Source organism: Oncorhynchus masou, chromosome 13 (genome assembly GCF_036934945.1).
Source record: "Oncorhynchus masou masou isolate Uvic2021 chromosome 13, UVic_Omas_1.1, whole genome shotgun sequence".
Classification (NCBI taxonomy): Eukaryota; Metazoa; Chordata; class Actinopteri; order Salmoniformes; family Salmonidae; genus Oncorhynchus; species Oncorhynchus masou.
Genome location: NC_088224.1, coordinates 19,281,548 through 19,297,645, shown reverse-complemented (window position 1 = coordinate 19,297,645; position 16,098 = coordinate 19,281,548). Strand labels below are relative to the sequence as shown.

General features: G+C 41.5%; 1 protein-coding gene across 1 annotated transcript; it reads left to right on the top strand.

The window, feature by feature from the left end:
• The first annotated feature begins 4,186 nt into the window (after positions 1-4,186).
• On the top strand, positions 4,187-9,007 carry LOC135551370 (homeobox protein XHOX-3-like). Its single transcript, XM_064982589.1, has 3 exons — positions 4,187-4,733; positions 5,796-6,031; positions 7,232-9,007. The coding sequence occupies exons 1-3, from the start codon at positions 4,361-4,363 to the stop codon at positions 7,757-7,759; spliced, it is 1,137 nt and encodes a 378-aa protein (XP_064838661.1). The 5' UTR covers positions 4,187-4,360; the 3' UTR covers positions 7,760-9,007.
• Positions 9,008-16,098: the final 7,091 nt, after the last annotated feature.

The following is a 16,098-nucleotide window of genomic DNA, read 5'->3' as shown; positions in this document are numbered from 1 at the left end:
GACATTTTATTACCATGGTTCCGATTGTGACTCGGTGGATCGAATACGTCATAAACGTTTATGTCTCTCGCGCTTGTCTTGACCTATCTATCTATCTATCTATCTATCTATCTATCTATCTATCTATCTATCTATCTATCTATCTATCTATCTATCTATCTATCTATCTATCTATCTATCTATCTATCTATCTATCTAGCACTGACAACGTCCTCAATGATAACTTCTCATGGAGGGACAATAACATTATTTCTCCACTTTCTCATTTTAATTTCAAGAACTTCCATTTGATCACACAGGTGGAATAATTGTATGGTAGACTACTAGGGCTTCAAATGATTGAAATGACATTTCTTACAAAATTAAACGACAGAAATATAAATCTAAAATATATAATTCCCTGAATTGCTTTTTAGTACAGAATATTCAAAATTGTTGTGCAACAAGTTACTGCTTTTGCCAGATGGGAGATAAAGAATACAACAATTCCTATGCAAGTCTAAATTGACCTATGGGCAAAGAGAGTAGCCTATGATTAGACAAAGGAATGAGAGTATAATCCAATCTGAAACGTTTATAGTTTTAACAGTATATTGTAGTGTGTTTCAGAGGGATACAGAGAATCGCGAGATAAAAGATGCAGACCTTAAAAACGGCATCTAATATCCTTACAGAACCGGCTCAAACACCTTTACTGTGAACTGTCATTGTAAGCGGAGAGTAGAGGGAGTGAGAGCTAGAGATGAAAAGGAAGACAGAGGGGGAAGGGGAGATGGGCCTGTGTGCAATGTGAGAGAGGAATTTCACTCCGTCAGTCGCCCCCCCCTAAGAATCTGTGAGGGCTCATGTGCCTTCCTATTTTTCAACAGGCGAGGGCGCACGAGGACAGCAATGGCTGCGCGAGACTGCTTGGTGGCATCCCCTTGTCACGACAACCCCTGACGTCATCCTAGTCCCCAGTACACTGATACTGTGTATGAACTGTAGGACATGTAATATGAGTCAATGCACCTATTTTACAGACATGTTCCCTGCCCCATCCCGAACCTGCTCAATCTAACAGTGGAATCAGAGGACTCAAGAACTGGATAGTCCAATAAGGAGTGGAGAAAGAATGATTAGCACGAGCATCCCGATTCTCCACCCTTCGCCCAAAGCGTGCACTTGTACACTCCTCATCATGAATTTAAAAGCATTGCATTGGTGTAAGCACCATGTTTTATCCATGATGGTTATTGTTGTGCAAGTGCACTTTGGTAGAATTTTGGAGAATCGGGACCCAGCTTTCCATACTTTATCTCCGTCAATGAGGTAATAACAGCTTGATATGGATGCTTATATTTAGCCTATTCATATAAATCATATTAAATTAATATTAGGTATCCTAATCCCTAATTATATGAGCCCATCCTTCAATAGTAATGAGAAAGAATACCTAGGATGTGTAATGTGTAATGTGTGACGCATAAGCAGAAAACAAACAGACAGAGAGTTGTAATGGGCCCCATTACGATTCCAGGACTCAATTTAAAACACCGTGAAATCTTTAAAGTGGTAATATCAAGTTCAACCTCCCCCAAAGGCCATAGCCTTAATAAAAGCCTTGTCCTTTATCACTGTGTTTAGTGAATTTTTACTGCGCTAGAGTACATAGATCAAAGAGAGGTTGGGAGACGTCTCGCATCCAGAAAACATGCACGGCGTCGCCTTTATCTGCGCGTGCGCAATCCACAATAGAACGCAGGCGTGTGTGCACATAGAATGTCAGAAATAGTTTTTTTTGTTTTACTCGGGAGACATGGCTGGACAAAAAAAAAATCACAATAATCAAATGGTTGACTAGTCCAGTAATGTGTAGCCCTCTAATATTTCTGAAGTTACAGACGTTTGTGACATGCTTATTTTGTATTTTCTAAAGTTTCACCCTCTATGTTCAAATATGCCTAGCCATTATGAAGGCTATAGTAAACCTGGTAAAACTATGCAATTACAGTAAAACAATGCTTCCTAAATTATTGGACTTGGGCTGTAATCAAAAATGTTCCTGTAGCCCAACCTGGTTTCACAGTATTTCCTATAATTCTGTACTGAAGTCCGATAGACACCATCTAGTATGATATATTACGTTTCATATGTTATGTGTTCATTTGTGGATGTCCATCACCCATTTCGTATGATATGTTATGAATTACAATTCGTATTATAAGTTAATAATTAGAAAAACGTACAATATGTTACGAATTTGCAAAAGTACTATATGTTACAAATGTGTATAATATCTTCTAGCTAGGTGGCTAGGCGGCTAACGTTAGATAGCTGGCTAAAGTTATCTAGGCTAGGGTTTAGGGTTAGGTGTTAAGGTTAGGGGAAGGGTTAGCTCAAATAGTTAAGGTTAGGGTTAGGTGAAGAATTGGCTAACATGCTAAGTAGTTGCAAAGTAGCTACAAGTAGTAAGTAGTATAAAAGTTGCTTATTAGCAAAAATGCGAAAGTTGTCCATGACAACATCAAACCCACAGCCTTTGTGTTGCTAGACATTTGCATTATACGCCCACCCATCCACCCCGACCAACCACCCTACTTTCGTTTTCGCCTTAATGCGTTAGAGCCAATCAGTTGTATTGTGACAAACCATCTAGGTAACCATACCAAGTAACATATACTAATTTTAGTGTCCCGGATTTACATTTCCATGTTACGTCTAGTCTATGAGACCAGGCTGTGTAGCCCCATGTTGTTGGTTGTTCAGACTAATATGTCAAATAATAATGGTAGGTAATCTTAACTCTGACCACCAGGACTTGACCTCTGAGCACTTTACTTGACACCACTTTAGAGGAGGGGGTCAGAGAAGGACAGGGGGGATGGAGAGGGATAGGACGGGGTATTGTGATGTGAGGAAGATTGCGTGTTCTGTTCCAATTACGCAGGGTTCTATGGACACTTGGACAGGCCACTAAAGAGTGGACATCTCCATTTCATTTCATTAGACGCTTCGAGGCGCGCACGAAGCATGTTGATCCAAATGGTACATGTTTTAAACGCCTCTATTAAGCACCACTGAGAATAGATCTGATTTAACTTCCCTTTGGAATTGAAGTCTCAGGAACAATGTATTATAACAACGTGGCCATTTTGTTATCAGATGGTCCTATGCATTGGTGGCTACGACGGTTTTGATTGTATTGCTTGCAACGCTTTCCTTTAAGCTGAATAACTTGGCAAATACATTAACATGGTCTTCATTCTCTCCAGTGCAGCTTCCTGCAATCAGATTTTCAATTGAATAACAGGCCTTATATTGTTATGTATTGTTCTTCACATTAGACAGGGTTTTGTTTCAGACAAGCCCTACGTTTTGAAAGCTGACAACTTCAGATTCACTCACACATACAGTACTACATGACAAAATTAAAGGGGAGCCTTTGCACGTTGCAACAAACCTCACCATACTGTTATATTGTGCTCCTGCTGTGGATTACAAATATCACAATGGTAAACCAATTAGCTTCACCATTTAGCTTCAAATACACACTATAATATTTCCCCCAAAAAATATGTGTGGGCTATTTGATGACTACGTCACAACAAACAACGCAAATAATTTGCCCATTGTCATGTAAATAGTGGGTTAATAATATGGATTATTTCATGGCATCACATTACACATAACCTGGTGTCCTATAAATTAGTGAATAATTATTTCTCATTATAATTGACATATCAATATTGTTCATCATTTGAATAACTGAGTACCTCTTAAGAATGACCTTTAGAACGGTTAAAAAATATATATCATTGAAATCTTGAAGATTTTTCAGAATTCCTCGTTTCGAACGGTTTTGTTCCCTTGTGGAAATTGAGGATTTAGAGAACATTGACGTTCAGTGGACTATATATACTCTTTATACCTGCACAAAATAATTTGCTCGTGAGCTCATGCGGTGATAATGTGTTTGTAGCCAACACTGTCCAAAGCTGCCTGTCTTCCCTAGTATCTCTCATCCCGCGGTTGTGATTGCTCGTTCTCTGTTTATCCACATCCAATCGATGCGTGGCGTCATCAGGGGTGCCATTATGACGACTGCCCTATTAAGAATGACAGCTCGAGAGAAAGAGAATGCAATGGTGATCCCTCCCAGGATTTGTGCCGCACTCTGAAGCGCTCGCCTCGCAGGATCAGAACGTACATCCCCCTCTCTTCTCTCCTCTCATTTCAATCAATTCCTCTACTCTTTTTTCTCCACTCTCACGACTGAATCCCCTCGCCATCCGTAGCCTGCAGTGTCACAGACAGCTTGGCTCTCTCCATAGTGATTTGGCGCCCGTTCATTCCACGCGCGTTCGTTCGTTCGTCGGTAATGGAAAACAGAAAGGAGATGGTGATGCTCGCGGAGGGAGGTCAACTTGGCACGGTGGTTGGCAAGACGGGCTCTAATTTCTCGGAAGCAGTTGGAAGCCCCGCGCAAGAACCGCAAGGAAAGACGGTCCACAGGAACTGCCTGAGCCCGGGTTCTGCACCCTACTCGCGAGACAGAGCGGACGAAGAGGTGGAAGGCGCACAGGGACGCGTGTGCGCTGATGTAAGGCCGGTTGGCATGTCCTCTTCTACCGAGAGACACCGGATAGATCACACCAACAAAGAAACCAGCAGCTCGGACACTGAGTCAGACTTCTATGAGGAAATTGATGTGAGCTGCACGCCAGAAAGCATGGACTACCCCAATGGGAAAGGTAATGAAAAAAATGTCATGACAGTATTCATTTCGTTTTCTCAACACATTGCATGGATGTGATTTTGAAGGTGGGAAAATGTAAATTAATGAATGCAATCGATATGACTGTGTAAACATGGTCTACAATCGATTGCTAGTGGCCTATCTCTGTGCATGCAGAGTCCAGAATAAAAAACAGTAAATTATGGCGTAACATACTCAAGATATTCCGTACGATTGAATTATGGATAGGGAGTGACAATTTACTGAACATAATTGTTATTGTTTTTATAACAACGTTAATTTGGAATTAATTTATTTCTCTATAGATTGTTACATCCACACTCATGAGAGATCTCAGCTTGTTATTGGGTTGCACCCCCTTAACGAGGGTTTTAACCACAGTGTCACTTTTAAAACGAGTTACCCCGGGGCCAGACACCCTGTCGCAAATGAACCAATCTGCACGCATACTGCTAGTAGAGATTTTAAGTAAACAAAGCACAAATAAAAATGGCAGACCCCGAAACACTAAAATAGCTTATTAATTCGTTGGTAGACTGATTGGAACTATCTAGGGACCATACCCCAGGAGAACTGACATCTGACTGGTCATGTCTTTATGAAAAATAATGAATTGTCTAATGCTTAACATGTATTTTTAGGTCCTGCTTTCAAATGAATGGGAAACAGTATCCTACATGTTGAACGAATGATTATATATGCTATTATCTTCACATCGGGTTCTGCGTAACATATAACTATCACAATGATGGATTAATATAATTATCCCTTCTGCAGTTAGCTATGGTATTCATTTATCTGGATTATTTAGTTTACTCTAGGCCTACATAGGCTTAATTTATGATGAAATGCATTTTAGCTAGTTGTGGTGCTCTGCTTTTGATTTTTGTCAACCTCAGCCAAACGAAAAATAAAGGCTGCATTGACAATTATACAAAAACAGAAATAACAAAAGAAAACCTGTACAACACTTACTTGTAGGATACTATTGTCATCAAATGTACCTTTAGGCTATTCTATAACTAATAATCTGATTCATGTTTTAAACCCATTCCAGGTCGAAACGGTGATTCCCCCTGCCACCCGAGTGACAGCGGCATGGATCTTGGTAAGATGGGTTCGGGACAGGGCTCGCTGTCCTACGGGGCCGACGCGATGCGACGGTACCGGACAGCATTCACTCGGGAGCAAATCGGTCGGTTGGAGAAGGAATTCTACCGGGAGAATTACGTGTCCAGGCCGAGGAGATGTGAACTGGCGGCTTCACTAAATTTACCAGAGACCACAATCAAGGTAAGATGAGGCTCTTCGGCTTTAACAGTGGCCTATTTCAACATCATAATGTTTCTCTACAACATATAAGCCTATTGCTAATATAAAATATTTGGCATAGAAAGGACATATCTTAGCTGCAAATCTAAAAAGAAAATATGAGTTCACTTGAAATCATATCAGACAAATCGAGGCCTAGGCGACTCAGCCTATATTTATGTGGGTTCTCAAAACAATACAGTAAAAGCAATTTCACGGGCAATATTTACCTAAATTAAACGTTCATTCATTGTGTTAATGATTAAACAGAAAACATTTAAGGGGCGAGCTTAAGTATCCATTAATGAGCTGGAATTTGCATAGGCCTATAGTATATATATATAGTATATATATATAACTTTGAAAACATAAACAGTCTTATTGATCTGATTGGTTATTAATAGTATCATTTAAAATCCCTTTAATGGTGTCATATGTGTTTAGACAGAGACCATTTATGTTGACTTAAACCCATATTTAAATATACTGAGCTTGCAAAACATTAGGAACACCTTTCTAATATTGAGCTGCACCCCGTTTTGCCCTCAGAACAGCGTAAATGTGTCGGGGCATGGACTCTACAAGGTGTGGAAAGCATTCCACATGGATTCTGGCCCATGTTGACTCCAATGCTTCCCACAGTTGTGTCAAGTTGGCTGGATGTCCTTTGGGTGGTCGGCCATTCTTGATACACACAGAAAACTGTTGAGAGTGAAAAAACCCTGCAGCGTTGCAGTTCTTGACACACTCAAACCCGTGCACCTGCCTGCCACCTGCTACCATACCCCGTTCAAAGGCACTTAAATATTTAGTCTTGCCCATTCGCTCTCAAAGTCACACATACACAATCCATGTCTCAATTGTCTCAAGGCTTAAAAAACCTTCTTTATAATGTCTCCCCCCCTTCATCTACACTGACTGACGCGGATTTAACAAGTGACATCAATTAGGGATCTTGGCTTTATCACCTCGATTCACCTGGTCAGTCGATGTCATGGAAAGAGCAGGTGTTCCTAATGTTTTGTACACTCCGTGTAGGTCTGCTCACTGCTCTCTAACTGTAATGCCATTTGGAACCGTGGGTAAACGTACAAAAACAGCTGTAAATCTGTTATCTGTCTCATCACAGACGTATGAAGGATCATATTTTACCCCGTCTGTCTGTATGTTTGTGTTCCATAGGTGTGGTTCCAGAACCGCCGAATGAAGGACAAGCGGCAGCGTCTGGCCATGACGTGGCCTCACCCTGCCGACCCCGCCTTCTACGCCTACATGATGAACCACGCGGCCGCCACTGGGAATCTCGGTTACTCCTTCCCGTCGCACCTGCCATTACCGTATTACTCTCACCTTGGGGTCGGAGCCGGCTCGGCCTCCTCCGCCACTCCATTCTCCAACCCACTCAGGTCCCTCGACAGTTTCCGGATGTTGTCTCATCCCTACCAGAGGCCGGAGCTGCTGTGTGCGTTCAGGCACCCATCCCTGTACCCCAGCCCGGCCCACAGCCTCGGTCCCGGGGGGAGCCCCTGTTCCTGCCTCGCCTGTCACTCCGCTCAAACAAACGGCTTTCCACAGAGGCCCACCGGGTCAGACTTCCCGTGCTCCCCAACGAGCAGGACTGACACGTTTCTGACGTTTACACCGTCGGTGCTGAGCAAGTCCTCGCCGGTGACTTTGGATCAGAGAGAGGAGGTGCCATTGACCAGATAAAACGAAGAGAACATATCTACATGTGTTCATTGGACTGAGTCAATGAAGCGCAGAAGAGGGCCATACGCTTTTACCATGATGAGCTTTTATCAAACTTAAAGAAAACACATGAACAAGACTCAAACAGCATGAATAGAACGCTCGTGTGGAGCAGACTCCATACCCGCAGCAGCATAAGCGACAGGTACTGCAGCGCGTGCTGTTACAAACACCTGCTACATAACAAAAAGGAGAGATGAGCGAGCTCGGAGTGCAAATAAATAGCCTACCCAGTTTTTAAGCTATATGTTTTCAAACACCAACGTGATGATCTCACACATCATGCTATACACTGAAAAAAATAATTTCAGTTACAAAACCCCATGCAGACCATGAAATATTCCGAGATCGGACAAAAAACACATTTGATTTATCTAAGATTAATTTGGCGCGAAGAAAGAGAGAGCCCAGGTGGACTGGGAATTACAGACAAACGTTTATCTCTGTGATGGATGGTGTTAACGGTTTATCATTATTTGTAGTCTCTTCACATGTCCAAATTGACCTACATATATGGGTAGGCTAGTTACAAGAGAATGATGTTTTCCATCTTCTTTTTTTAACAAGGGAATTTGTTAACAGACTGCACCGTCTCATTATGGCTCCCTCTCCCTGCCCGAGTGTCCCTTTTTTGAAGGTCTGGGTCGGAAATGTGCAGATGCTAGTAAAATTAGTAAGTGATGTATATGTACGTGGCAGATGAATTTTGAGTGTTGAATTAATGATAATACCGGCCGCGCGCGGAGACCGGGAGGGATCGTTTCTGCCAAACCGTAACAAGGCGCCAGGGGAACGGATTAGCTCGCTTTGGCTTGACGGGGGAAGAGAGAGAGAGACACGCCATTGGACAATCACACCAGCCAAATTAGGCCGAGTTCGCTCGAGCTGCCCATCTCACCCATATACCCTCGACTGAACACTAGCCACCACCTCTCTCCCCCTGCCCACCCCCAATTCTACCCCATTCTATTTTACCCTCAGCCAATGTTCATAAGACCGAATGCTTGGATAAATGCATTTATAACGACTGATTCCGATACTATAAGCCTTATATTTATTATACTCATTCTAAAATAGTTTGAGGAAATTGCTATTATTTCTTTTTTTCCCATGTATCGCTTTGCACTGTTACTGGCATAGTATTTCACCGAAATAACCCTGTCATGTTTTCGGGAAATTGCTGCAAAAGGCTCAAGAGAGCGAATTCACTCTGTGGTAATTTTTGCTGAATATATTGTTGGATTGTTCTGGTCATCAAATTTGCAATAAACAGCATTTCAAACAACAAAATCAATCGAATGTTTTATTCTACAGCTCACGGAATAGGCATACTAAGTTTTCATTGCAGCCTGGGCATCAAGGGAAGGCCTACATGTAGAATCGTAATCTAAATAAAATCAAAACAATTATATTCCAAAAGGTTATTCATATTCTATTGATATAGAACCAAGTAAATGCACATTGTTAGGCCTAAAATAATATAAGTAGGCCTATGTAACTTCCTAGCAATCTATTGATTTACAGGACTATTATAGACAAATGCCACAGAAAAATATAATATAAAATAGACCTAAAGTACAGGGCATTTTCATTGCATATTGCTCCTAACGAGAGCAGTAATTTGACCGAAGTGGTCGGTGTCAAAACACAGAATTGCTGGGCGTCGTCTTGTGATGGGCGCGCGAGAGGATATGACAGCTAAGTGGTCCCCGGGATCCGTTAACGCCAGTCATTATTTTCTCTCCCACCGTTTAATAGACAACGGCAGAATCTGTTGTCTCGAGAAGATATTGGAATGCTAAAAGATCGATGATCTAACTGGCCCCACCAATCAGCGCGAGCTTAATTTGTTGCGTTTGACGCGTAACTGAGTCGCAGGCTCTCGGCAAACGATATATTTCTGTATATAATGGGACACTAGAAAGAGGCTGTAGCACCACGAGGTCAGGGGCTTTTAATATGTGTTTACATCGTCGAGAGGGTAGATTAGAAGTTATTTCAGCAAATGAGTAGTGTAAATGTGTGACATTTAAGTCGAGGGTGGATAAAAGCATTCCAACATGAAATGTGAAATTCCAATTTTCAATGGTCTTGACTATAGTAGATCTATATAGGCCTAACTATGTATTGAGGGTAAAGTTAGATAAACTAAGTCATGGTCGTGCTCTAGTTAACACATTTCAATCGTTATCTAACGAATAAACGAGACAGCATTAGCTTACTGTTGTTTTAACTTAGCCTACCATTTTAGAAAACAATACGGTCTTATTATCGTGATACATATCACCTTCCTATAAACACACGTTTCTAAAATATAGCCTATATCTATTTTTCTATCTGAAGAGAAAATAATGTGTTGGCTAATTATTCGTTAAATCATGCTCCCATCCGGCATGCATTCCGGTGTGTCACGAGGTAAAAGGTTCGCCCTAATCAGGCAGCCCCCGCGAGCCCCCTCTGAAATACCCTCCGCCCTCCCCGCGCCCGTCTGATTGATCGCCTTATTAACTGGAGTTCTTGTAAGTGTGACCGAGCTGATTAAAATGCATATGTTTGGAATAATACACCGTTTAAACCGCCCGGCAGAAGCCACGAGGCAGATTTATGTAAACCATCACGCCATATTTCTGCCTTATACGGAGATTGCAGGACGAAAATAAAAACAGGTTTTGGCTTGTGCATAATAAAATAATAGCAAAAAAATAACATTTTAACGAAATAGATATTCAAATGCATTTGCCATTTCACAATTGTTTCCCGTTGGACAGTGTCAGTGTGAGTTATGGTTAGTGGCCAGGACTGGTTGGGGCTGATTTGGATGAACCCACACAGTAGCAGCCCCCACCACCACCATATGATCCTCTTTTCAAGCGCGCATCACAGCGCCAGAATGACACATAAGTGATACAAATTACAACCACATTTACTCAACAACACATATGGATCCCCAGCTATCCCTTACTACGTTGGATCCTCAATGGCCTAATCCACCATTAACACTCAATTGAATCGCTGGAAGACAGTATACGACCGAGCTACAAGATATGATAGACTTCTCTATTGCACACGTAACAGCAATTACCTCGGCCTTAGAATATGTTATTAGTGAGAATTGGCGCAGGGCTCGTCGGAACCCTGACTAGCACAAAGCGTTCTGATAGGGGAGGTGCGGAGCAGCTGTCCACTAAATGGAGAAAAAAAACAGCCATCCTATCCGAGACTGCTGCTGCTGTTTAAATTGTACTACATTCTAATTTACAGGCCCTTGTCGTAGCGCGCGGGGCTGGCGAGGAGGCGTGGATGGACCAATCACAGAGTAATGATGATGAATGGGGAATTAATGCACATACAAGCGAGACAATTTAAGCCTTCATCTGTTTAAATAGACTTCCAATATCATTTGGAAACGGAGGTCACGTTAAATCAATCGGGCGACGCGCGAAAGTCGTTTTCGGTGGCGTCTTTATCAACATTATTTACGGCGCACGGGAGAGGGCTTTAATGCCAGGCCGGGCTCGGGAGGGGGGAGGAGGTAAAAGGGTCCCGCTGCTCAAAGCTGGTGACATGAGAGAGTTGGGGTGTCTCTTCAATTGTCACCGGTTATTTTATTCAGGTGGAGCTAAACAGGTTGTAGCTATAGCGTTTGTTTATGCGAGTCAATTCAGACTGGCCCATAACAATTTCCCTCACCTAACAGAGCTGTATGGATATAAAGCCAGAGTTTAATGGCCCAATATCTTATGTATGCATGTTTACACCGTATGTCTAAACACAATGTAGCCCCAGAGACAAGAATACAGCAATGGCTGGCAAGATGCTTTCAAACTGCCTCTTTTTGCAACACCATCGTTGTCTTTTAAGTCAATATGATTACATAATTCCCTGTTTATTTCACATGATTCTTTATCAAATATACTCACCCAAACTGTTAACCACTAACACTTCTGGGAAACACTATAGCTCTCAAGAACCAAAGTGGACTCAAGGGGGCTTACAGTTTCCCCCTCTTGGATTCTCAGCTGAAGGTATGGCCAGTTGTGAACTACAATACCGGCGCTCTGTTTTAACGTTTAGAAACCTTAATAATCCCCCCTTGAGATATGGTTTTGGAAACATAAAGCCCTCTACTTTCACATCACATCAAAATAATTTCACAAATAGAAAATATACACTTGGGCCGCCTACTGTACACCGTTTTAACCGGTTTTAACACATTTGTAGCCGACAGTATTTTTCGGTTACAACACTATTCTGGTGTCCTCCCGTTACGCACAGGTGTTAGGAAATGCTTCAAGAGATAAGTAGAGCAGTTGGTCGCCTCTGTTTTCTGTAAAAAAAACAGCTGTGACATGGCCTTGTGGGAACCAGAACCATATAAAGGTGCGTAGTAACCTAATTAACATTTGATTTTGTTTTAATTCTTGCCGATGAGAAAGTTCCAAATGTTTCTAAAACTATATTGCAAGCGAGGCGTATTGACGTTTAGACATATCTTCGGGACAACGTTGGAGCGTCGGTGCATTTGCTTCAGGCGGCAGACAGGTTCATGATAAGAAGGTATGTTTTACATTACCTGTCTATGAATGGGCTAGATTGAAACAACACGAATTTCGCGTAGATTATGCTGCGTTCAAGTGATGCCCCTTCAACTCGTATTTATGACTAAGAACCTCGGGTATGATCTCTGGACCCAGATCTTTCCCAGATGCTGAACTCTGACGTCACGGGGCACTGAAAATGTAAACAAAATGGCCGTGAGTTCAGCTGTAAATGGTGAGAATGGTTCTTGCGTCCCTTCCGAGCGCCTGAAATCCTCAAATCGTTGACATGAAAGCGGCATTAGGAGCCTATATGGCTGCCGGAATAGGTGATGTAGCTCTTTCACAATCAAATAGGCTTATACCAAAACGGAGGTCCTTTTAACTTTAACTAAATTTGACCGTCTACTTCTGTGATTAATAATAGGCAACAACAAAAATTCAACTGTCATCCAACTCGGAAATTCCAAGTCGGCCTTCCCCTTCCCAGTAACTCTTACCCTACTAACGTTGTTGACTCATCCTATACTCGTATTCGTAGTCAAAGCGTGAATTGACAACAACCAAAAAACACACAAAAAAACACCACCTCAAACTTGTATCTCAAACAGGCCATTTCAAAATGCTTGCTATTTCCTCACAGAGGATGATGTCATCCTTAGGAGAAGGAGCTGACCAATCAGTGATATATTATGTTAATATTTTGAATGACCAGTACATGCCCAAGCCATTCTGTTGTTACTGAACTGAACAAATAGAGATGTTATCAAGAGTTTCAGACTTTTAGGCATTATGGTTAAGGTGTTGGCTGGACCGTCACTGGACCTGGATTCAAGTCCCAGTCAGGGCTACTCTTTGGATTTGCTACAATAGGTACTCCAGATACAGTGCCTTCAGAAAGTATTCACACCCCTCCACTTATTTCAAATGTTGTTGTTCCAGCCTGTATTACCAATTGATTAAATAGTGTTTTTTTCTTCACCCATCTACACACAATACCCCATAATGACAAAGTGATCCGATATTTTTAGATTTTTTTGCAAATTTATTGAAAATTAAATACAGAACTAACTCACTTACATAAGTATTCAGAACCCTGAGTCAATAGGCATTAAAATCACACTTGGCAGGGATTACAGCTGTGAGTCTTTCTGAGTAGGTCACTAAGAGCTTTGCACACCTGGATTGTACAATATTTGCACATTGATTTTCCTCCCTGTGTCTGTTAGAAAGCAGACTGAACCAGGATTTCTTCTAAGATTTAGCCTGTGCTTAGCTCTATTCCATTTCTAATTTTGTTATTTTTTTGTACCCCATTTTTCTCCCCAATTTCCTTATTACGATCTTGTCTCATCACTGCAACTCCCAATGGGCTCGGGAGAGGCGATGGTCGAATCATTTATCCTCCAAAACATAACCCGAAAAAAAAACGGTCTTCTTAATACCCGCTCGCTTAACCCGGCAGCCAGCTGCACCAATGTGTTGGTAGAACACTGTTCAACTGATGACTGGAGTCAGCCTGCAGGCGCATGGCCCACCACAAGGAGTCGCAAATGTGGGATGAGCCAAGTAAAGTCCGTCCGGCCAAACCTTCCCCTAACCCGGATGACACTGGGCCAATTGTGCGCCGCCCTATGTGACCCTTGGTCACGGGATCTAACCCCAGGCTGTAGTGACGCCGCAACACTGCGACGCAGTGCCTTAGACTGCGCTACTCGGGAGGCCTAGTCCGTTTCTTTTTATCCTAAAAAATGTCATAGTCCTTGCCGATGACAAGCATACCCATAACAGGATGCTGCCACCACCATGCTTGAAAATATGAAGAGTGATACTCAGTTATATGTTGTGTTGGATTTGTCCCAAACATAATGCTTTGTATTAAGGACATTCACTTAATTTCTTTGGCACATTGGTTGCGGTTTTACTTTAGTGCCTTATTGCAAATAGGGTGCATGTTTTGAAATGTTTATTATTCTGTACAGGCTTCCTTCTTTTCACTATGTTATTTAGGTTGGTATTATGGAGTAAGTACAATGCTGTTGATCCATCCTCAGTTTTCTCCTATCACAGCCAATAAACTCTGTAACTGTTTTAAAGTCACCTTTGGCCTCATTGTGAAATCCCTGAGCAGTTTCCTTCCTCTCTGGCAACTGAGTTAGGAAGGATGCCTGTAATCTTTGTAGTGACTGCGTGTATTGATACAATATCCAAAGTGTAATTAATAACTTCACCATGCTCAAAGGAATATTCAATGTCCGCTAAAAAAAATATCTATCTATCAGTATGCGCCCTTATTTGCTTGGCATTGGAAAACCTCCCTGGTCTTTGTGGTTGAATCTGTTTTTGAAATTCACTCCTCGACTGACGGATAATTGTATGTGTGGGGTAAAGAGATGAGGTAGTCATTTAAAAGTCATGTTAAACACTATTATTGCACACAGAGTCAGTTGATGCAACTTACTATAATTCTGGTTAAGCACATTTTTCCTCCAGCACGTATTTCGGCATACCATAACAAAGGGGTTGAATACTAATTGAATCAAAAACATTTAAGCTTAAAAATGTTTAACTGATTTGTAAAAATGTCTAAAAACATAATTCCACTTCGACATTATGGGGTATTGTGTGTAGGCCAGTGACCCAAAAAAATAAATATTTAATAAATGTTAAATTCAGGCAGAACAAAATGTGTAAAAAGTAAAAGGGTGTGAATACTTTCTGAAGGCTCTGTATATTTGTGAACACTTTTACATTCATGTGGATGCTTCTATGATTCCAGATAACCATGAATCAATCGTGAATAATGATGCGTGAGAAAGTTAATGCTGGAGTAGAGAAACACATTTTAAAATGTAGCTTCACTGTCCAAATAAATACCTACAGGATTGTAGTTTGTAAGCAGCAGGGTTGGTTGGTTGTGAGTTGGCTTTACTGAGAGCTCAACCAGTCAATGTAAAAGAGTCTCTTCATCAGTCTCCCTCTACCCCTGACAGCTCTGACAGAGGGGTGGGCTGACCCCCTCACCCACACCCACCAGCACCATAGTCTACACACTCACTCAACGTTCTCCTCCTGTCTCCTTATTCCCATATACTGTAGGCCTTAATATTCTCCAAACACAATGCAAAAGAAACCTCAAAACAGCACACTTCCAGTTCAGGTCCGAGACCAAAATGCTCTTTAAAAAGACAATAAACCTATTCATGGTGAAAGGAAGTGGAACTGAGATTAAGGCCATACAATTTATGTGACTTGTTAAGAACATTTTTACTCCTGAACATATTTAGGCATAGGGGTTGAATACTTATTGACTAAAGACATTTCATTTTTTCATTTTTAGTACATTTGTAATGTCTAAAAAAACATAACTCCACTTTGATATTATGACTTATTGTGTGACTCAAATCTAAATTTAATCAATTTTAAATGAAGTCTGTAACACAACAAAATGTGGAAAAAGTCCAGGGATGTGAATACTTTCTGAAGGCCCTGTATCTTTCTATTCTTCTCACAGTTACTAATAAACTATAGGTTTCTCTGTCTCTGGCCCTCATCATCCAATCTCTTATACCTGAGATAGCAAAACTACCACCACTTATATGATTGATCTGAAAAGCACATTCATTCACTCGCAGGTGATTGAAAGACCCCTCGAGGGATACAAGCCCGAATTCTTAGTCCATTGCGCTCGGGGTCTGCCTTCAACAAAATCTCAGACTCAATCTTGCAAAGTTAGATTTGTTTTGGTTTGTTGCATTCAAA